The sequence below is a fragment of the Emys orbicularis genome, chromosome 5 (genome assembly GCF_028017835.1).
Source record: "Emys orbicularis isolate rEmyOrb1 chromosome 5, rEmyOrb1.hap1, whole genome shotgun sequence".
In the NCBI taxonomy this organism is placed as follows: domain Eukaryota; kingdom Metazoa; phylum Chordata; order Testudines; family Emydidae; genus Emys; species Emys orbicularis.
In genome coordinates this window covers 91905089-91929350 of record NC_088687.1, presented here as the reverse complement: position 1 = coordinate 91929350, position 24262 = coordinate 91905089, and the positions used below count along the sequence as shown (strand labels likewise).

The 24262-nt window shown below is 40.4% G+C and overlaps 1 protein-coding gene across 2 annotated transcripts in view; it reads right to left on the bottom strand.

Annotated features, from left to right (window-relative positions):
* PPAT (phosphoribosyl pyrophosphate amidotransferase) overlaps positions 1-24262 on the bottom strand; it is a 61988-nt gene that overhangs the window by 4744 nt on the left and 32982 nt on the right. For both annotated transcript variants that reach the window (XM_065404629.1, XM_065404630.1), the window contains exons 2-7: positions 11050-11116; positions 7242-7448; positions 5327-5439; positions 5065-5210; positions 3578-3650; positions 617-768 (exon numbers count right to left, since the gene is read on the bottom strand). In XM_065404629.1, coding sequence (XP_065260701.1) covers positions 617-768; positions 3578-3650; positions 5065-5210; positions 5327-5439; positions 7242-7448; positions 11050-11116 — 758 coding nt within the window. The remainder of the gene's footprint in view (positions 1-616; positions 769-3577; positions 3651-5064; positions 5211-5326; positions 5440-7241; positions 7449-11049; positions 11117-24262) is intronic.

Here is a 24262-nt window from a genome sequence, read left to right as displayed (position 1 = left end):
ATGTAGAATCCACCACTCTCCTTAGTAGTTTGTTCCACTGCTTAATCAGTCTCGCTTTTAAAAAAACTGCACCTTATTTCTACATTGAATTTGTTTGGCTTTAACTTCCAGCCACTGGATCTTGTTATGCCTTTCTCTACTAGATTACAATGAACTTTAGTTCCTGGTTTTCTCCCCAGAAAGGTACTTATAACACAGTAACTAAGTGTGAACACTTCAATCTTCATTTGAGAAGTTAAACAGATTTCACTCACTGCTAGACCTTTATTTCCAGTCACGGAATTGTTTTTGTGGCTTTTCTTCTCTGTACCCTCTCCAATTCAACATCCTTTTTAAAATGTTCTCACCAGATCTGGATGCAGTATTCTAGTAATGGACTCATCAATAATGTATACAGAGAAAAATCTCTTCCTTCCTCCCTCCTACTCACTACTCCTGTTTATACATCCAAGGTCGCATTAACCCCTTTTTGACACAGCATCACAGCGTGAGCTCCATGTTAAGTTTCTTGTGCACTGTGACCCCTCAATTGTTTTCAGAGTCATTACTTTCCAGGATACAGTCCCCCATTTCAATAACACCTGCATTCCTTGTTTACTAGAGTTTATCTTCATACCTTCAAAAATGCTGTCGGGCCTTGCAAAATAAACATATTCAAAGATACAAAATGCTGATGGATCTCCTTCAGGTCTTGGTACAACATCCAGTGTTTGGACATCATATCTGGATATCTTCACAATCTCCCCGGGGAGGACTTCACGATAATACCTTGAAGAGATATTTGCAATATTTAGAAATTTCCATACACCTGCATGTTAGTTTTAGAACATAAACAAAACCATGTTCTGCTAAACCAGTCAACTTTCAGATATTCAGCAGTCGCAAAATATTAATTATTTTAAAGTTGACCCTTTGGCTCCTAGCATTGGACTTTGCCAGCACTAATGCAAGACTAGTGCAGCCTGCTTTAGTACCCCAAAATGGTAAATTTCCACTCTTAGCACTAAATTGTTAAGGACATCCTCCCATCACATGAAACAGTCTAGAAGACACTTAAATGATTTATGTATATTAGTCTCAGTTACAAATGTAAGATAGAGTCAAGTCCTGGCCATCATGAGATGAATAAACTGGCTCTTAATTTAGTCTTGACTATGAATTTAGACACTTTTCTATGAAAGCTGAGTAACACAAATCCCAGAAAATCAAATGGCCTTGAATGAGGAATGTAGCCATAAGAGCTGTCACAACAGTCAGTAACTAGGGTCATGTCAGTATCAAAATAGAAGGTGGAAGGCAGCTACAACTGAATAAGGCAGGATTATTGGAATATAGGTCTGCTGTCCATATACTTAGATTATATCTTTTCATAATTAGAACAAAAATTGAAGCTGGAGACTTAATAAAAATATAATAAGCTTGGAGATTGCATTATTAAATATATTCCTAGATCTTCTATAAGTTGATCTTCTAACTACTGTTGTCTAAATATTCTGCTTCAATTGACACTCCTAGAGGAATTCTGCGCCACTGCGCATGCACTAGAATTCACGTACGGCGCAGAATTTTTTCCTCTTTCCCCGCAAAAATTAACTTTCTGCCTGAGAACTGTTGCAGTTCCACCTTTCACCCATCAGAGGCCGCTGTGGCGCCAGACCAGCCAGCAGCCAGCTGCGTTCATCCTGCCGGCAGAGCTATGTTAGGACTGACAGAGTGGGGCACATGGGGCTGCTGGGGGGGGGGGGGGACTGGGGTTCAGAAGGGCTAGTGGGGGGACTGGGATGTGGGCTCAGGAGCTAGTGGGGTGACCGCTTTGAGCCAGGGACTGAATGGGAGAGGTGCTGCAGGGCCCCATGGGGACGGGAGCAGATGTGCCTGACTGAATGGGAAAGGCATGGGGGAGACTCCCCAACTCCCTAACAATCCTTCCCTCCCCCCCAAAATCACGTTCCATACTTCTCCCACCCACACCCAACAACCTTCCAGATTCACTACCAGGCTCCTTCCCTCTTCCTCAGCTCCTTCATTACCCCTGGAATCCCCCAAGCCTATGCACTGCTTCTGAGGGATGCAGGAAATAAGTTTCTGCATTGTAGTTTAAATGGATTGCTCAAAGTTCTGTATTAATATGCTAGTAAGGAATATATTTGTCAAAACACAACACACCACACATTACCTGAATCTCTTTTTTTTTTTTTTTGGTCTGTATTGTTAAGACATACTTGCTGACAGGTATTTTGAAATAAAATTACAAACAGTAACTGAAACTAGCATGATTATATCGTGTTATTTTGACAAATAAAATAAATATGCAGAATTTTAAAATATTGTGCGCAGAATTTTTAGGCGCAGAATTCCCCAGGAGTAAATTCAGCTTAGTTATCCAATTAATTGCATCCTAACACTAGAGGTTAAATGGCAAAAAGAACCAGGAGTTCATTTCCAAAATACTTAGATTTTCAATTTTACTAAACATGAGTCAAGATATGCATATCTGAGTAATGTTGAAAAATATTCACTGCACATATCACACACCAGCATGTCTTAAAACAAAGATTAAGTGATTTGGATGAATGCTGGAGATGTAATTTAGCCAGAATATAGATGCATATTCATTAGCCAGATACTTGAATTAGTGGGCTAGCTGATAACATTGAGAAAGCCTGGGATTTATAAATAATGCAAAAGGCCCCCGTTGATGATGATTCTTAGCAGAAGTATCTCAGTCTCAGAAGGTGGGTCCAGAGCAAAGCAACTTTTGTTAAGGAAACAAAGATGGTACCATCAGTTAATTATTGGTACACAGATATGACAGAAGTCACCACAGAGGAACATATGTTGTAGCTTGTTTCTATAACATCTCACAATGTAATAGATTGCTGAAGTTCAGACACACGTTATTGGTTTCCAGTTTTTGCTCTGAATTTATTTTTACTTCTTGTAGTTTTCGCCTTGTTTTTCCACTTTAAGGGGACACAATTTTACTTACCAACATAACACTCAATTAGTGGCAGATTTGTTAACTGTCAGATTTGAGGAATGTACAGTTAATTTGCATTATAGGAATGAATATTATTTTGTTGACTTCACTGTAGTTTTTATTTTCACTGAAAATTAAACGTTTTTACACAGAGAACATTTCTCCTGTTTCTTTTTGAATTATATACAGGGCTTGTCTTCACTACAGTTAACTCCAGTATTGTCCCAACTTGAATCCTGCCTGCACATAAAAACCCGTAATTTGAGTGTGGTGGAGCTTTCAACTGAAGTGGCTAGCCTATCAGGAGGTATAGGCTGTAGTTTGAGTCAACACAACCCACCAGCTGCTAATACAACCATTCTGTAGTTGGAATATTATTTTACATTGTGGCTGCACTCACTTAGCTAAGCTAACTGAAAAGGAGTTAACTCTACAGTGAAGAGATACCCATACAGTCTTCTTTGCAGATGACTTCTGAATACACTATTGCCATATTTATTTAAATCCATAAACTGAAGATATAATCTTTTACACTGTATGTATCTCTATTCACGATTTAAAGTGTTTACAGATCACCTTGTATGTGAAGGAACTTACTGTGCACCAATAGATAAAAAGCTGCAGGATTCAGAGGAGACCACCCATCCTTCTGTTTCACTGTTTTTCTTCCCTGTAATAAAGTTTTCAATTATAGCTACCTTATCTTCACAGTCCTTGGAACTATCATCACTAAACGTGTTACATTTCTGCAGCAGTTCTGGCCTGTTGCCCAAGTACATGATTACAAAGTGCAAGTCAAATAGTCATGATTTCTGAATAGAAAGTTTGGAATCGAAAGTTGCTGTAACATTTCTTGAAAAACTATTCTTTGGAAACGTTATATAAAACTTGTCCTTGAGAGATTAGAAGAGCCAGTTCCACACAGTCACTGGACAATTCAGAGAAATAAATTCCTTATCGCTGCATGACTTTCCCCCCCCCTAATTCCATCTCAATAGATTTTGAGGCCCTGGTGTATACACATGCTTTTTGTTTAGATAAGATATACGGAGAGTAAGGAATGTCAAGTGGCTGCTCCAATGCCACTGAAGTCAATAAAAGGGTGCCCTTGGACTTTAATGGGCATTCACTGGGCCCAAAGTGAGGAGAATTCTCAAAGATAGGCAAATGAAAGGGAACAAATGGGCAGATCAATAACATAACAGGATACAAACACTAATATATTTGGACATTGTGAATATTTTCTAAGAGATTCCTCTTTAGAAAATTCTCTCACACACTCCCCCATGCCATATCGATTCCTTTGGACAAAGAATGGATTTACACATTTTTTTTCCTGCAGTTAAAAATGTCAAGTTCCCCCATCTTACAGCACAGTAGGTCTTGTAAGGCTTTTCCTTGAAAAATCACTGGTATCACTCAGGGCACTGAGATGGGAAGGCATGTACAATTCTCCTCTGGGATTATCTTCCACGAATGACCAGATTTTATCCCAACTCAGAACATTTGGTTTGCAAGAACATGAAGAGCCTTTATTCAAATTCCCATATTTGGGTTTTTACCCATAATATGTGGGCAAGTGGGTTTCCCAGCTCCTCCCAGAAGAATCCCCCCAAAAATCTTTTTTTCCCTTCAATAAAACAAATAAGCACCAGTAGCCCAACGCTTATAAGTGACCCTACAACAAAAGGAGAAGAAATAGGCCCTGTATCCAGCCATCCCCACTTTTCTCCCAGGGCAGAGGGGAGAAATCTCTCCCCAATTAGCTCTGCTGCAACTGGGCTGCCTCTCTCTCCTGCTGCCATGGGGGAAGGGGGATTTACTATTGTCAAGAGAGAAGAGGTGCTTCTGATTTCCTTTAAATTTGTTCCTACCATCAAACTGTATTTTGTGTTTTATAACTCAACCAATATTGGGATATTACTGCATCCGATGTTCAGAGTGAGCAACATTTTAAAGAAAAAGTCTTTCAACTGCATGAATGTGGACATGATTTCCCCATTAAGTGCAAATGTATTATTTATATAGCTTTGAAAATGTAAACATACTTATGGCTGGTTACCCAGTCTTTACATAGGATTTACCTTTTCCACTCATACTGCCTACTGAAATGAGACGACCAATGCAGAGTGGACGATTCCCATAGGGATCACGTACTGCATAGATTATGTCTTTATGCATCATTAGTAGTGAATATGAAGTAGGGGTTTCATTCATTAAATTTTTGATTCTGAAATGAGATTAAGTAAACACAATGGTATGTTATAGATGGCTGTATTCTGTTACTTACTACTGCTGTATTTTACACTCAGACAATACTCTTGTTTCCAGCTCCTAACCCCTTACCTTGCCACCCAGTCTGGGGTATCATCATTCTCTAGTGGAGGTGTGAATGCCAGCAGCTGGGTGATCAATTCGCTGTCAGAACTGGTCGATAGTCCCACACCATGTCTCATCAGCTTTTTTTTTTTTTTTTTTAAAGACAAAATATAGTGTTATCAGTCGATGAAACCATTGCACCATTTTTAGTTTAGCAAGAGTTACATGCCCTGAAAAGTTGTTTTAATGTAGCAGTCACTAAGAACCCAAAGCACTTGGTAAATACTTTTGTCCAAGGAGCTGGTGCACAACATTGGCTCATATAAAATGACACTCTGAACTGCATCCCTCACCCGTCTTTTCATTGCTTTGCTTTACTGGTGACTAAAGCATAAAGCAAAGTTGACATTCCCTAATATCCACTGTGCTACTCAGGGTCTGGGGATTTTGTCACTTTCTCACTGCTGCTTACGCATGGTGAACTGAAGCAGAGCACAGAGAACAGGTGACGAGACGAAGCACAAGTAAACAGTGAAAAAAGAAATGACTGAAGAGGGAGGGGTGTGGGGGAAAACCAACAACCCAAGATGTGAGAGACTGAATCTGACTTATGGTCCTTCTAGTCTGGTGTGCTCAACATACACTGCATGTAAGGAAGAGGAGAACCTGCAAAGTATCTAGCCTACTATTCATGCCTGTTTAATGCTTTACACTGGAGGGTTCCTACTTAACCTTTATAGATCTTGCATCCTGAAGAAGAAGACTAGATATCATTTTTACCATTATCACATTTACAGCTATGCTTGAACATAAAATTAACGCATCATTTTGAAACCAGTCACAATATTTGTCTTGATACATTCTTGCAGCAGTGGTGGCATCCACAGATTGACTACATTCTGCATAAAGTACCATTATCTTTTCCAAGTCATAAATTTACAATTCTTTGATGTAGTAGTATGTTCCCTTGTTCTTTGAACAGAGTTAAAAGAGAAGCATCTGTGAGGTTTTAATTCTGCTCTGCAACATGTCCCCTTCTTTACGGGCTATGATATCCAATTTTTGATTGTCTCCTTATGTGTTCACATCACTATAAATTACTATTTTCTACTACTATTTTCAATATCCATTATAGCTTTCTCAAGGTGATGACAAAAATAGATAATATTGCAGATGAGGACATGTCAATGTATTGGATGATATTTTCTAAGCATCTTTGCTTTCTCTAATGACTGTCATGCAACGGGCAGATTCAAACTGAGCTATTCATAACTGTATCTGGATTAGTTTTCCTATTGGATCAACATTAACACAGAACATAAAAGAAAAGTAGATTATCCCCCCTGCCATGGGAGTTACAAATTAAGAACTTTGTTTCTCAGTGCCAGGGCCGGCTCCAGGCACCAGCTTAACAAGCAGGTGCTTGGGGCGGCCAAGGGAGAGGGGCGGCACCTGCGGCAATTCGGGGGCGGCAGGTCCCTCACTCCCTCTAGGAGCGAAGGACCTGCCGCTGAACTGCCACCGCCGATCGTGGCTTTTTTTCTTTTCTTTTTCCCCCCCAATTGCCGCCGCCGATCACGGCTTTTTTTCTTTTTTTTCCCCCCCAATTGCCGCCGCCGATCGCGGCTTTTTTTCTTTTCTTTTTCCCCCCCAATTGCCGCCGCCGATCGCGGCTTTTTTTCTTTTTTTTCCCCCCCAATTGCCGCCGCCGATCGCGGCTTTTTTTCTTTTCTTTTTTTTGGGCTTGGGGCGGCAGAAATGCTGGAGCCGGCCCTGCTCAGTGCATTGCCCATTAGTTTGGATTGGAGTTCCTCACCATTCTCTTTAGTTTTCAATGACCTAAGGGATGGTGTGTCAGCTATGAGATGTGACCAATTTTTTGCCCATTTCTACCTCCTACTCATTAATAAAGGATACTGGAAAAACCAGGACTGATTCCTACCTTTCTTCTGAGTTGTTTAGCATTTATTAATTCACCATTGTGTGCCACAGCAATCTTCCCGTGAAGAGTTTCTACAACGAAAGGTTGGCAGTTCTCTAATTCAGAGATTCCCGACGTGGAGTACCTAGTGTGGCCAATTCCGAGATTTGAAACATACAGCTTCTTCAGATTGTCTTCACTGAACACATGATTAATAAGACCCATTCCCTTGCAGAACAAAAAACAAAACAAAACAAAAAAATATGTATTATTGTTTCCAGCAACACACTCATTATGCCAGCATTTTGCAAGCAAAATCCAACAGCAACAAGAGAAGAAAAGAAGAAGAAAAAAAAAAAAAAGCTTACCTCTAGAGAGACAAGACAGACAGGCAGATCACAGGACAGGGGAACACCACAAGAAGTGGTCATGCGGGCAACTGGTTACATCAGGATAATACACAACATAAGGGGGGATTTTGTTTGGAGCATATTTTGTTTTCAGATAGACTGTCCCCAGTTACCATTCAATAAGAAAATATCCTTTGAAAAACCACTAGCAGAAGAAAATTTGGGAATACTGTATGTATTTATATTCAAATGTAATTTTAAAAGCTCAACTGGCTTTGTTCTTTTAATGTTATTTTGAAGTTTAAAAGCTCAACTACATTTATTCTTTAATGCTATTTAGAGAACACTATAAAACAAAAATATTTCAATACAATATATTCTGTGTTTTTCTTACTGAAAAATGGGATAATACATTTAATCACCAGCACCATAATGAATCTGTTTTTATACCAGCTTCAGGTAAGTGTTTAAAAGTCCCCATTATTTGTAATTCTGGCCACTGCTGTGATTCGTATTCTTAACCTAAAAGAACCAGAAAACTCTGTTGAAAAGTCTTCAGGTATCCAAGTTGACTTAAGGCAGAAATGAATCAGAACTTTTATAGATAGGCCCCAGGAGATCCTAGCATAGTCAATAGCCAAGGCAGTGCTCCTGTTGGCAACAAGCATTGTGAGAGGAATTTAAAAGCATGTAGGGTCTAAGGGTATGTCTACACCCAGCCGCTAGTTCGGCGGCTGGGAATCGAAGTTCTGGGTTCGACTTATCGCGTCTTGTCTGGACGCGATAAGTTGAACCAGGAAGTGATCGCCGTCGACTGCGGTACTCCAGCTAGACGAGAGGAGTACCGCGGCGTCGACGGGGGAACCGCGGCGTCGACGGGGGAGCCTGCCTGCCGCGTGTGGACCGAGGTAAGTTCGAACTAAGGTACTTCGAACTTCAGCTACGTTATTCACGTAGCTGAAGTTGCGTACCTTAGTTCGAATTGGGGGGTAAGTGTAGACCAAGCCTAAGTAATTAAGGTACAGGACTGGGAAATCAGGTACTCCAATTTCTATTCTGAACTCTGACAGACTTTTTGTGACCTTCAGAAAGTCTAAATATATGTCTAAATCTCTCTCTCTCTAAAATGGGGATGATATTTACTTCCCTGGAGTGTTGTGAAGATTAATTCATTAAAAAGCTTTGAATGCCTTGGAGGCTCAGAAATTATGTTTGAATCTGATAATTAGAGGAAGGAGAAGAGATGTTAGCACAAACAGAATTTCAACGTAAAAAGTAAAATGCTACTGTAGCAACAGATAAATACAAGGCAAGGCAAAAAGAGCAAGCTCTGGCCTACACACCAAGCTACACTGGTTTAACTAAGGCCATGTCGACATTACAGCTGCTACAGCACCACACCTATGGCACTGCTGTAGCCCCAGAGCGTAGATGTTTCCTTCATCAATGAAAGGGATTTTTCAGTCGATGGAGTTACTCCCCCTCACCATCACCCTGGCTACGTTTACACTGGGGGTTAGGTTGACCTAACTATGATGATCAGGGCACAAAATTTTTCACAGCCCTGAACACTGTAGCTCGGTTGACCTAATTTAATTGTAGACCAGACCGAACAGTGTGGCTTTAGACCAATTTAGTTACATCAGTGCAGAACCCTGCATAGACTCTTAATTTAAAATGGTCTGGGGGTCAGGTCAGTAAATTCATAAGTGCAAGCTAAGCAGAAGTAATCAATTTTAAACTAATAAAAGTATGTCCTACAGGAATTTGCACCAGTTTAATTAAATCAATTTTTAAACCAGAACAACTTCAAGGACAAGACCATATTCACTGGTTTGTGCCCTTCAAGTTTTCGTTTTTAAATAATAGTGACTGTAGAATTTAAATACTGCAGCCAAGACATATCCCAAGGATAAGAGAAATCATACTATGCAACTGCTGTAATATTAAAGCTTTCTGAGATGATGCAGTCATCATATTTAATTCTTAATATGGATATGCTCAAATGTCATTCTCCACAACTCTTATGGAATCAATATAAAGTATTATAGTGTCTGCTAAAGGAAGTGCTAACGGTAGAAGTGGAAATCTCGCATAACCTAAAAAGAAGTGGAAGCTCAAAACAAGAACAGGGTCCTAAGCAAGAATATGAATTAAAAGTGCTAAAGGATAGGAAGAAAAGCAGCATTAAAAACAAAAGGCTATGAGATACCTCCCCCTCATCTGTTATTGGATTAAGCAAAGACTGAGCCAGTTTATCAGCTGAGAGTCTGCATCAGTGCAGGATCCTCACTCCTGGATTTTGTTTCTCCAGTGTGAGAAAAGTAGGAAACTCTCATGCTCTGCTTTAAGGACACGTTAGTGTGAGAGCTCTGTCCTGCTGGGCACGCTCCCACCTCCTTGACTCGGACCCTTCTAGCACTGAGGTCAGTGAAAGACCTCTGGGCAGAAGATACCTTTTTAACTGACACAGCTCCAATCCCTACGTTCCTTGCAGGAGGGTAGTTGGTTATCTTGTATTTCACTTCCTGACGTCAGCTCAGTGGAAATATAGGAAGTAAATTCTCTAGAGCACTTTAAGTGCTTTGGCCTAAGACCTTTTTGGGCTTTGGCCATTTTAGGCCTGTTGGCACCCTCCGGGTTTCTATCAGGTTGGAAATGGATAGAGGATTTTTCAGATTTCCTTCCAGTCTCTGGATCTATTAATTTTTGTGTGCAGCGTTCAACACTTCAAAGCATCTGCCATGACACTTACTGAAACCTGAGTCAGTCATAGGTGCATCTGCTTCCAGGCATTAATCTGTAGCTAATTTCACAGAGTATGTTCTTTTTTGTCTCACTCTTTTCCCTCCATTCCACTAGAACGCTGCTGGTTTCACACATCAGTACCTAGAACTGCCAGCATCAAACCCTTTCAACTCACCAGAGCGAACACATTAGCACAAAAGGGCTCTGGTTCTGACAGCTGAACAGACTGCTTTTTACTGGAGTGAAAAATTAATTGCAGTGTTGTTGGAGCTGTGTTGGTCACAGGATATTAGAGAACAAGGTGGGTGATGTAATATCTTTTATTGGACCAACTTCTGTTGGTGAAAGAGACAAGATATTGCCTCACCCACCTTGTTTCTTCGAAAGCTTGAAGTGGACTTGAAGGATAACCTGGTCTGAGTTTTGTTGTTGATTTTTTTTTTTTAAACAAGTTTAAAATTGGTCTATATAGCAGTAAGTTAAGGAACCAAACCTGGTACTCTTAGGAAATAACAAGAATTTGTCATGTCTCTTGCTTATTATTCCTATTTCCTGGAACAAGCAGAGACTCTCCTTGTGTACCCCAGGTGGAAGTGTGTTATTTTTTCCCGACTTTTCCTTTGAGTACTCCTTATTTCTCTCTATTTTAAAGACTGAATTTTTATGTAAAGACTAGATTTTTACTTCTTAAAAAATGACAACAAAATAGTAAAAAGTCGTTAAAATTTTACCTTGTGCACTTTAAATGTTTGGGCTGAGTCTCCATCACTTGTCACAATTCCACCACTTTCTTGGCCCCTGTGGACAAAATTAGCATAAATACTGAAGGATTCACAGAACACAACATTCAAACAAAATATTAACTTGTAAAGCATAAAACATAACAATTTGTATTAAAAATGTCTTAAGTGCTCTATTTTTACAGACTTATCAAAATATGGTTTTTGTATGTTCATGTTGCACTTGATTATAAAATATTTAAGGCTCAATACAAAGCCCACTGAAATCAATTAAAGTATTTCCATTAATTTCAATGGGCACTGGATTGGGTCCTTACTGCTAACTTTCTATAGTCTAATTTCAAGGTGGACATAAAATACTACCAGCTCCTTAAACTGAAATGCCACTTAATGGGGGCAGTATCCGATGAGCATCTACAGCTCAGAAAAGGCAAACTTATGTTCAACCCAATTACACGTTTTGCCTCAGACGGTGGGTCAATTTTTTAAGCTCAGGCACAAAAATGAGAGCCCAAAATCACCACCTACAACAGGTATTTGGATTCCTATATCCAAGCACTTTTTTGAGCACTCAAATGCAGAAGTGGATACCTTAACTTCTTTTCGCAAGTAGGCTTTCAGTGGAACTGAGAAAGACAAATTATTTTTACATAAAATCAGTCTCATGCTGAAGGCAGAACTCAAATAGTGAAGCTTCGTATCAGCTCAAGCTATAGGGGCTCTTCTGGCCTCTTTCCTGCTCTCCAAGGCAGTCACAGTCTTGCTCATTGTCTGGAAATGGCCGTTAACCGCAAGACAACACAGATGGAAGCAACGTGTCAGTGGGCAAAGTGCTGCCCAGTCCACAAAGTTCTACAATGCAGCCCACAGCATCTTTTTTTTCTTTTGTTTTAAATATAAAGAGAAGCAGGCTGCAGCACCTCAGCTCCTCTACCTTCATCTAAAGTCTGCTTGGACAAGATTGAGTGTTACATACTAGGACCATAATTAAGGCTCCGTGTCTGTCATGGAGGTCACTGAAATCACGAATTCCGTGACTTTCCACAACCTCTGTGACCTCTGCAGCAGCCACTGTGGCTGACCCCAGGGCCACCCAAGCGGCTGGCCCCGGGGCCAGCTGCTCAGGCAGCCCAAGGGCCAGCCACACCAGCCGCTGCTGGAGTGGCCCTGCAGCCAGCCACACCGGCCACTGCTGGAACTGCCCCAGGGCTAGCTGCACTGGCTGCTGCTAAGGTGGCCGGTGCAGGCAGCTGGCCCCGGGGGAGGGGCTCCCAGAGCAGCAGCCCCCGAGCTAAGATTTAGTCAGGGGTATTCACAGTACAAGTCATGGACAGGTCACAGGCTGTGAATTTTTGTTTATTGCCGGTGACCTGTCCATGACTTTTATTAAAAATACCTATGACTAAATTGTAGCCTTAACCATAATCGATGCATATGTGGTCTTTGGGCTACTGGTAAATTCCCAATGAATCCTTTAATTGCTCAAAGATCGAATACCCCAAAATAAAAATGTCTGTAGAATGCACCTACAAACTGTAGCCAAGAAAAAACAAACAAACAAACTGTAACATATATACTAAATGAAGTAGCTTAATGCAGATGAAAGGGAAAATCTGTTAGATTACTTACATATAAAACTGCTATAGGTCTTGTATAATAGGATGTGATTCTGCTCTTACATTAAACTAGTATAACTCAATTGGCATCATTGGAATCATTCTCGAGGTTATACTACTGTAACAGCTTGTCTACTTGAAAAAGTTAATTCTGATTAAGGCAGGGCATGCATTCATGAATAGTGCAGTAACTATTCATGAATAATTCCATATATAGAAAAGACCTTATAAAAAACAGGAGAATCAGGTGCAAATGTTCAATATGCTTGATCCCAACAATAACTATAATTTTCTACCATTGATTATGTCCAAGTCTCAAAGTTATTTTATAAGTCATTAATACCACCTGTGTGTAAAGTGAAGTGCTAAAGGGCATTCAACTTAAAAAAAAAAACTAGGGCTATCAATTAATTGCAGTTAATGCATGCAATTAATGCAAAACAAATTAATTAGATTAAAAACCAAACAGTCATGAATAATTGCAGTTTTAATCGCACTGTTAAACAATAATAGAATACCAATTTAAATTTCTTATAAGTATTTTTGGATGTTTTTATACATTTTCAAATATATTGATTTCAATTAAAACAGAATACAAAGTGTACAGTGCTCACTTTATATTATTTTTGGTTACAAATATCTGAACTGTAATAAAGATAAAAGAAACAGCATTTTTCAATTCACCTCATACAAGTCCACTCAGTCCTACTTCTTGTTCAGCCAAATCGGTAAGACAAAACAAGTTTGTTTACATTTATAGGAGATAATGCTGCCCGCTTCTTATTTACAATATCACCTGAAAGTGAGAACAGGCATTTGCATGGCACTCTGGTAGCCGTCGTTCCAAGGTATTTATGTGCTAGATACGTTAAACATTTGTTCGCCCCTTCATGCTTTGACTTGTAGACTCTAAAGTTTCACATTGTTTTGTTTTTGAGTATAGTTATGTTAAAAAATTGACAACTGTAAGTTGCACTTTTACAATAAAGAGATTGCACTACAGTACTTGTATGAGATGTATTGAAAAGTACTACCGGTATTTCTTTCATTTTTTTACAGTACAAATATTTGAAATAATATAAAATCAAGCACTACATTTTGTATTGTTTGTTTTAACCTCATGATTTATTGTGATTTTTTAAAAATCGTTGACATCCCTAAAAAGACCACTTTTGTCCCCAAAAAAATTCTCTTTGCTATTGTTTCTTGGAATACCAAAATTTATTATAACAATAGTTACAGAAAAATTTCTTTCCCACCTTCACCAGTTTACTTTGCTTAGAAAAAATGCATCTGTAGACACAAAAATTGGCAGGAAAACTTAAAAGTGGGTGTAGTACATTCATCGACTTTAAACAGAGTTTTTAAAGATTTAGGCCATTTCTGTGTTGATCATGGCCATCCAAATCTCATAGCAAAATCAAATAAAGACAGATAGATGCTGTTAACATTCGGTGTAATGCCTCTGATTTTCACTGATTCAAACTCTGAATCCAACCCTCATCACCCCCCCCCCCAAAAAAACACCCCCCCCTTTCCCCCTGTAGCAACCCCTGCCTCCCCAACACACACACACACACACCCTAATAGGTAGTGAACCCTCTGAAAAAGGATGTGCAGAGCTTGGCAGGAGCTCTGTACCCCCATCAACATAGCTTCCGCTTCTCACCAAAGTGGAGTAATTATGTCAATGGGAGAGCACTCTTCTGTCAGCATAGTGCATCCTCATCAGACGCAATACAGCTGCGCTGATATAGTGCAGACCTGCCCTTAGTTTTCAGCTTTTTTGTTTAAATCAGTTGTACTCATGAGCAATCCTAGAATAAAATAGGAGTTTTATAAAATACAGACACAATTTAAAACGTGGATGATTCCAATGTGTATTTTTAATGCTAATACAATATCAAATACAATCATAATTTGTAACTTAATGAGAACTCTTACCAACATCTTTTAGGTTCCAAAATGTAAAACTGGCTGCAAAAAAACCCTGCTACAATGTATAATTAATTAATTCTTAAACTACAACACAAGAGAAAATCTTAAAAAAAAAAAAAAAAAAAAAACACATTTACTTTCTTTTTTAAAACATTCATTAAAAATAGTAATCATATTTAAAACATATGAATAAGAAGGGTTAAAGCAAGTAGACACCCTGAGTTTATTTTTTATCTTGTGGAATACTAGGTACTAGATTACACTTCATTTGTGTCTGAGCTGTTTTATTGGTCTGCTTCTAATATAGAGCCTGCTTATTTGGCAGTTTCTCAAGTTACTCCCCTCAGGCAGCTTGAGCCAGTAAAACTAGATCCTTTCATCTCTGTGGAGCTTACTGACAACCAGCCGTCTGGTTTCCTAGGAAACAAAACCTTGGCTAGAAATAGTGAATCATTTCCAGGTCACTTTCAACATGGAGAGTGGAGCAGGAAAGCATTGGACTGAAGAGGAGGTTAAAGCCTTGCTAAGCGTCTGGTCAGAAAAAAACATAAGAAAACAACTTCATGGAACACTAAGGAATAAAGGAATATTTATCTACATTGCTAAAAGACTACAGGAGTTAGGAGTTTGCAGAGACTGGAAACAGTGCCGTGCAAAGTATAAAAATCTGAAGTATGAATTCAGAACAGTTAAATATGCCCACAACTCTGGAGATGCCACTAAAACCATGAAGTTTTTTCATGATCTGGATGCTATATTGCAATATGAACCAGTCACACAATTAACAGATGACGAAAACAGCAGGTGCTCTGCAACTGAGAGACAGCTGAACATAAGCACTACCACAGAGAACACTGAAGGTAAAAATTAATTTCTCTTCTATTTCTTGTCTTTGCACAAAAAACAATAAATCTGTTAAGATTAAAAGCCACATTATATGGCCCTAGTAACAGAGTTAGAACAGCAACTGACTTGATACATCCCTTGCAGATGGGGGGAAAAAAAAAAAAAAAAAGGTTAGCACCACCAGTGTTGAAGTCTGTAAATACAGCATAACCTTAACAAATTACACTAACTGCTGGAAAGGTCCAGTCCCGCAGAGGCTCTGTACCTTGTGCAACTGGGTCCTACTATTCATCTAAAAAAATTTCTTTGGAATATATTTGTAATACTTTGCAACAGGTTTTTAGAGCTTTAGTTCAGAAAAAAATTAATTATTCTAGAATATACTATATTACAAATTTCCCAATTATAAATTTTTTGGGTTTTTTTAAATAAATAATTATTGTCAGGTCTGAAGTCAAAGATGTTTAATTCTAGAATATTTGTATTACTATTTTAAGAAGATTTACTCCCTTAAATGGAATATTATTAATTGTGAAGTATGTTAATACAATGAAATGGAAATGCATGGCTTACAAAATTATATTACATTTGTGCACTGAGTATTTGATAAACACATTTAACATTTTTGAAAGAAGCTGTTAGTGTATTTATTAGTCATGTAACATTTATGTTTAAAGTGATATAAACAGAGACCATCCTGAAGCAAGACAGAAATAATTAAAAAGACATTTTAAAATATGAAGAAATGGTGGTATTTACCAAACCAGTTGCACATCAGGTTCTGTTAAAGCCCCTCAGTGTGCATGTGAGCGTCATTAGCATTACACTGGGATTTACCATATCACAGGGAGAGGTGGAAGAGACAAGACAATTAGAGAGAGGCTGAGGAGACACGGTTTTGATCACAATTAGAATTAGGTGAGGGTTCAGGTTTGAGGCTAGATCAGGGCTGCAGTTGGTGATCTCACAGTACCAGAAGCCCCTGCGATGCTGTTACAAGATTTCAATCACATCCCAACTGGCAACAAGAAAAAGGCCCCCCTGGTATTCATTATTATCTACAGCAGTACCAGAATCATGGGGGTGGGGGAGGGAGAACACAGATCAGAGATTCAAATCAGAACCCAATTTGCTCCCACAATGTGAAGAGGTTTGGATTAAGTTACAATTGTGAATCATTTTTACAAAACAAAAATCAATGAAGTACAGGGGAGATTTTCAAAAGGCACAAAGGGGAGTTGGATGCCTAACTCTCCTTTGTACAACTCCCTCTACAATGCAAGTGGACAGCTCTTACCATTAGGAAAGTGTGATTTTTCCATGTTTTAAGAAAAGAATCAAATTATTAGTTTTTAATCTTAAAGAAATTTTTAAAATTAACATGAATGTAGTTCTATAACACGTCAGCCATTTGAAGCTATTTAGTTAAAATAATTAATATTAACATGTATTGTGCATTGTACATTACTGTTACCTTCCATTTTTAGATTGTATTTTAAATAATGCACAGAAGTTCAGGGGGCAGCTCTTGAGCTGGTATAAATTGCTATAGCTCTTTTGACTTCAGTGGAGCTATGACCATTTACACCAGCTGAGGATTCACCCCTGAACTCTAGTTTATCCTGCATGTTTTAAATTGGTTTGCCCAAACGGTTCATTTTAACTTTGCTTCCTCTGAACCTTAAATCACTATGGGGCATTTTCAATTAATGTTTCACATCTCTTATCCTGAATATCTTTAAGAAAACTTCAGAAAGGACCCAACAATTAGCCAGCCTTTCTAATGAACCCCAATCCAGGGTATTAATTTAAAAAATTGTATCCTTGGTGGAACGTACTGCATTTTGGGGCATGTGAAAAATCTGATTTCAAAAGTATGATGTAATAGTGGTACATTCAAATGTCTATGCAGAAAAGGAAATAAGGGAAGCGTTTGTGCATTTGGTTTTAATTCTTCTTTATAAAACACAAAAATTAAATAGTCAGTGGCAATAATGTAATATGAATAGTTCGGAGTTGAAATGCAAAACTTCACACAACCATAACTCAGCCAAAACACACACATTAAAACATAAATGTAACCTACAACTAGTACATAGGTAACAAGGGACAAACGGTGGTTGTAAGAATAGTATGCAAGAATTGTGCATTCAAATACACAAATCAGGAAAGTCACACGATAATGCATTATGGGCCCAATCCTACTCTATTAAAGTCAGTGGGGAAATTCTCATTAAAGTGATAACTCTCAATAAGAATTTTTTAAACTGAATTTTTAAATCTATTTTCTGACACAGAATCCTTTAAAAATGTATGTCTTAGCCATTTCATTATTTCTAATAAAAGAAAAGATTTCATACGAGATTTTCTGCTCTTCTGCTGATGTTTTGGAGAGTAGGATTAAAATTCAAAATGATCAGACCATTTCTCCAATTTGTCCAGAAGTAAATAAGAAGTTCAATAAGGACAAATGCAAAAGTACTCCACTTAAGAAGGAACAATCAATTGCACATATATAAAATGGGAAATGACTGCCTAGGAAGGAGTACTGCGGAAAGGGAGCTGTGGGGTGTAGTGTATCACAAGCTAAATATGAGTCAACAGTGTAACACTGTTGCAAAAAAATCAAATATTCTGGGATGTATCAGCAGGAGTGCTGTAAGCAAAACACAAGAAGAATTCTTCTACTCTACTCCAAGCTACTAAGGCCTCAACTGGAGTATTGTGTCCAGTTCTGGGCACCACATTTCAGGAAAGATGGTGACAAACTAGAAAAAGTCCAAAGGAGAGCAACAAAAGTGATTAAGGGTCTAGAAAACGTAACCTAGGAGGAAAGATTGAAAAAATTGTGTTAGTTTAGTCTGGAGAAAAGATGACCGCGGGAGGACAGAACAGTTTTCAAGTACAGTAAACCTCAGTTACGAACACCAGAGTTACAAACTGAGTGATCAACCACACACCTCCTTTGGAATCAGAAGTACACAATCAGGCAGCAGCAGATACACACAAAAAGCAAATACAGTACAGTTCTGTGTTAAACGTGAACTACTAATAAAAATAAAGGGAAAGTTTAAAAAAAGATTTGACAAGGCAAGAAAACTGTTTCTGTGCTTGTTTTGTTTAAATGAAGATGGTTAAAAGCAGCATTTTTCTTCTGCATATAAATTTTCAAAGCTGTATTAAGTCAATGTTCAGTTGTAAACTTTGGAAAGAACAACCATAACATTTTTTTCAGAGTTACGAACCACCTCCAATCCAGAGTTGTTCATAAATTGGAGGTTCTACTGTACCTAACAGGATGTTACGAGGAGGCGGGGGGGGGGGGGGAATCTCTCCTTAACCTCCGAGGATAGGACAAGAAGCAATGGGCTTAAAATTGCAGCAAGGGAAGTTTAGGTTGGACATTAGGAAATCCTCCTACCTGTCAGGGTAGTTAAGCACTGGTACAAATTAGGGTTGGAAGAGACCACAGGAGGTCATCTAGTCCAACCCCCTGCTCAAAGCAGCACCAACACCAACGAAATCATCCCAACCAGGGCTTTGTCAAGCCTAACCTTAAAAACCTCTAAGGGTGGAGATTACACCACCTCCCTAGGTAACCCATTCCAGTGCTTCACCACCCTCCTATTGAAATAGTGTTTCCTAATATCCAACCGAAACCTCCCCCACTGCAACTTGAGACCATTGATCCTTGTTCTGTCATCTGCCACCACTGAGAACAGCCGAGCTCTATCCTCTTTGGAACCCCCCTTCAGGTAGTTGAAGGCTGTTATCAAATCCCCCCTCACTCTTTTCTTCTCTTCTGCAGACTAAACAAGCCCAGTTCCCTCAGCCTCTCCTTGTAAGTCATGTGCTCCAGCCCCCTGATCATTTTCGTTGTCCTCCGCTGGACTCTCTCCAATTTGTCCACATCCTTTCTGTAGTGGGGAGCCCAAAACTGGATGCAATACTCCAGATATGGCCTCACCAGTGCCAAATAGAGGGGAATAATCACTTCCCTCGATTTGCTGGCATTGCTCCTACTAATGCAGCCCAATATGCTGTTAGCCTTCTTGGCAACAAAGGGCACACTGCTGACTCATATCCAACTTCTCATCCACTGTAATCCCCAGGTCCTTTTCTGCAGAACTGCTGTTTAGCCAGTCGGTCCCCAGCCTGTAGTGGTGCACGGGATTCTTCCATCCTAAGTGCAGGACTCTGCACTTTTCCTTGTTGAACCTCAGATTTCTTTTGGCCCAATCCTCCAATTTGTCTAGGTCACTCTAGACCCTATCCCTACCCTCCAGCATATCTACCTCTCCACCCATCTTAGTGTCATCTGCGACCTTGCTGAGGATGCAATCCATCCCATCATCCAGATTATTAATAAAGATGTTAAACAAAACCAGCCCCAGGACCAACCCCTGGGGCACACTGCTTGATACTGGCTGCCAACTAGACATCAAGCCATTAATCACTACCCGTTGAGCCCTACAATCTAACCAGCTTTGTATCCACTTTATAATCCATTCATCCAATCCATACTTTTTTTAACTTGCTGGCAAGAATACTGTGGGAGACCGTATCAAAAGTTTTGCTAAAGTCAAGATATATCACATCCACTGCTTTCCCCATATCCACAGAGCCAGTTATCTCATCATAGAAGGCAATCAGGTTGGTCAGGCATGACTTGCCCTTGGTGAATCCATGTTGAATGTTCCTGATCACCTTCCTCTCCAAGTGCTTCAAAATGATTTCCTTGAGGACCTGTTCCATGATTTTTCCAGGGACGGAGGTGAGGCTGACCCGTCTGTAGTTCCCCGGGTTCTCCTCCTTCCCTTTTTTTAAAAGATGACCTATTGAGGTCCCTTCCAGTCCTACACTTCTATGATTTTATGTTAAGAAGGGTCTTTGGGGCAGACCTGAAAGTAACACTCTTGCAGGGAAAAACAAACAAACAAAAACAAAAACAGAACACTCTGCATCCATAGGAAGCCCTGTTCTCCCACCCAGTGTCCCCCAATGCTCTGAATGGGAAGGAGAGGAGAAGAAATGCAAAAAACAGTTAATACATCCTGTAGCTATTTTAATTTGAGTATCTTCCACAAGGTCAGAGAGGGATGAAGTATCTCTCCACCACGGCCAGCCCTCATTTTGTGCTGGACTTCACCCCTTTGGGCCACGCAGAGTCTGAACATCTTTAAAAATCTGGGCTTAGCTGCCTAAGTCTTATTGCAAGTCATGGGACTTAGGGTTCAATCTTCAGAGTCTAAATCCCATTTTTAATTTTGTCTAATATCAGGTTAATATCAGATATGCCAACAGCACTGTGTAAATAATACATGTATGTATACAGACTAGACATGCAGTGCAACAATACACTACCTGTCCCACAGATATCCCTAACTCAAATTGTTCAGCAGTAACAAAAAATGTATTGTAAATGTTATTCAACACTAAAAATAAAACATACCATGTTTATAAGATGTTTGGAAATGCTGAAATGGAGGATTTCCATTCCAACTAGGTAGGTCACACAAATCCATCTCCTCTCCCTGGCTAATCAAAATTATTCTTCAGATTCAGAACTTCACTTAAGCATGCATGCCTTATACACCTGTCTGGTGTTTGCTCAGAACTCATGGAGGGACACCATACCAAAGGTTAGCGTTCAATCAAGTAAATGTTTGTTCTGGTCCAACCTTATTAATTCTGTTTTTCCCTTATCACACTTAAAAGCTATTCTTGCAATAATTCTAGCTGTTTTATTGTTGTATAAACTTGCTTTGGATAATATGGATCAATCTGGAAATTGTGCATATTTGGGGTTTTTGCTTCTGTTTTTTAATTGAAATGACAGGCTAGTACAGAGGTGGGCAAACTACAGCCCGGGGGGCCGCATCCAGCCCTCCAGATGTTTTAATCCAGCCCAGGGCTTGTCCTGCTCCGGCGCTCCCGCCAGGGAGCGAGGTCCGGGGCTTGTGCCCTCCCCCCCGGCTCCTACGCATAGGGGCAGCCAGGGGGCTCAGCACGCTGCCCCCTCTGCAGCTTCCATTGGCCGGGAACCACATCCAATGGGAGCTACAGGGGTGGCACCTGCGGACGGGGCAGCGCGCAGAGCTGCCTGGCCACGTGTCTGCATAGGAGCCGGAGGGGGAACATGCTGCTGCTTCTGGGAGCTGCTTGAGGTATGCGCCGCCTGGGGCCTGTGCACCAGACCGCTTCCCACGCCCCAACCCCCTGCCCTAGCCCTGATTCCTCCTCCCGCCCTCCGAACCCCTCAGTCCCAGCCCAGAGCACCCTCCTGCACCCCCAACACCGGCCCCACCCCAGGGCCCGCACCCCCAGCCAGAGCCCTCACCTCCTCCTGCACCCCAACCCCCAAATTTCCATGAGCATTCATGGCCTGCCATACAATTTCCATACCCAGATGTGGCCCTCGGGCCAAAAAGTTTGCCCACCCCTGGGCTAGTAGTATGTATATTCTGAAAAATAGGCTAGCCCACCCAAACAGAAGCAAAAAGGCACATATGAGCCAAAAGGTAAATCATCGCTCTTCTTTACATGTATTTTAAAATTTGTTTCTAATGCAGTAAAATGAATATATTAAAAAGTTCAGAAACACATCTATCCCATTATGATTAGTTACTTCCTGCCTACATTTCTATGCTTGTAAGCGAATGAATTTGCCACTGTGAATTGACTGCAGTTTACACATTGCAATATCGTCTAGATAGATTTATTCCATATCTGTTTATAAGAAAATTCTTTCCCTACCCCCTTCAGGTGAAATATCAGTTGCATTAGAAGAGGATGAGGATGTCCCAGAGGATCCATTACTTTTTATTTCACATGTCAGACCAATTGAACTAGGTACAGTATGATGGTGCGGGGAGAAAAGCAAAACACTGCTATTAGATGTATTTCTCATTGCATCTTAGAAAAACTAAAAGGAGTAAAATAATGGTGTCTTGCTAGGAACCGCTTCCATTAGCGTCAGTACATCAGCAGTCAGTTTCTGATTAATGTAACTTTACATCAGACACAGGATTGCTCTCTTTACACCTTCTAGTTTTAAATTTCAGCAGCCTCATGAACAACTGGATGTTAACCACTATAGGTGGCAGATGACCACTGCATGACCAATTTGTTGACTGCATGATCAGCTTTCACCCTCAAAAACCATTCCCTGCAACAGCTAATCAGATTAACTCAGTTTATTTTAAGAGTATTTTATTACATACTAATTGAGGACCTGTCATATGATAGCATGTGAGGCATGTGTCATCTGTGGAATTTCCGCCGTCATGCAATTTCTGCACAAATTGGCAAATCTATGAGTAAACGGGCTGAGCGCAGAGGAGATCTGCAGTGATTTAACAAAATAGAATCCGGTGACCTAGGCTGTAGACTACCAGATGAACAACTCAAGACCCCAATAGCATCCACAGCATCTGGATTCCAATTTCATGCAGGGGGTTGGCAAGCAAATCCACAGGCCCACCGATGACCCAACAACTCAGCTGGGAACTGTTTAGCTGCAACAATGCCTTTACTAAGGATACTCATGTTCAACAGAGACACAAGCAATGTAAAACATTTGCTTCCCCATCAAGAAGTCCTCAGGACCAGTTAGTTGACTGGCAGGACTGAGATCTGAAAACCCAAATATACATTTCCCCCACACACACAGACTATGAGCTTTTGACTGGAATGTGAGGCATGTCTACACTCATTAAGTAGGAAACTTTTTCCAACTGAAAGCTAGATGAATAGAAATTTTATTAAAGAGATGTGAAGGTTTATTACCTGAGTTGCATCAAGGGAGTTGTCCTCCAACTGGATCTGGGACTTTAGAGCCCTTTTACATGGCACAAAAGGTGGTGAGAATTTCACTCCTGATATATATAGCTTTGCTTACAATTCACACTCAGCTCAATAATTAAGGGGATAGAGGATCTAAATGAATATTATTCTTTAGCACTTCTGTGCCATTCGCCCTATTGTACAGATGGGAAAACTGAGGCACAGAGCTTAACACTGAGTCCTGGAAGAAAATCTAATTCTTTTTTAAAAACCTAGGCCAAGATTCACTCCAGGGGCTGCATTGGCAGAAGCTAGCACACATCTTGCCAGAGGGGAATTGCAATGATACAACACATCTGAGACTTCCCCTTCAGCAGGGGCTGGCAGACAGCAAACACAGCATCAAAAGCTGGGTGGCACAGGCAAGGGAGACAGTGGTTGGGAGATGCACATCACTGTTGCACCCTCGCTCTGTGAGGTTCCTATGAAGCCCTTGCTGGAAACTAAAGAGGACTCCCCAGTAGAATACAGTCATCCTTCTCAGGGCAGAATTCCCTCATGGGCATCGTGACCCTCAGGCAGGGCCAGATTAACCTTTTGTGGGCCTGGTGCCAAACATATTTGTGGAACCCCATGGGGAAAATTGTAAGAGACGGGGGTGGGGGGGTCAGTCCACAGAGTAAGGCAGGGGCCAGGCACAGCTGGGCAGGGCAGGAGTAGAAGGTGGTCCCTGGAGCGAGGCAGGGGCCAGAGGCAAGCACAGCATGGTGTGGGTGGGGGAGGAGGCATACAGGAACCCACCCCGGGGCAGCACAAAGCTGGTACCTACTTCACTCTGCCAGGGCCAGGTCCCTGGGAGCTGGTCCTCTCTCCAGCTGAGCTACAGCTCCTCCAGGAAGCAGCAGCTACTCTTCTCACCCTTCTAGTGGGCAGGCTGATTGTGGTTGCTTCTGTAACTGGACTTTTAGTGTCCGGTCAACTGCGAGGTCCACTTTTTGACCGGACTTTCTGGGAGAAAA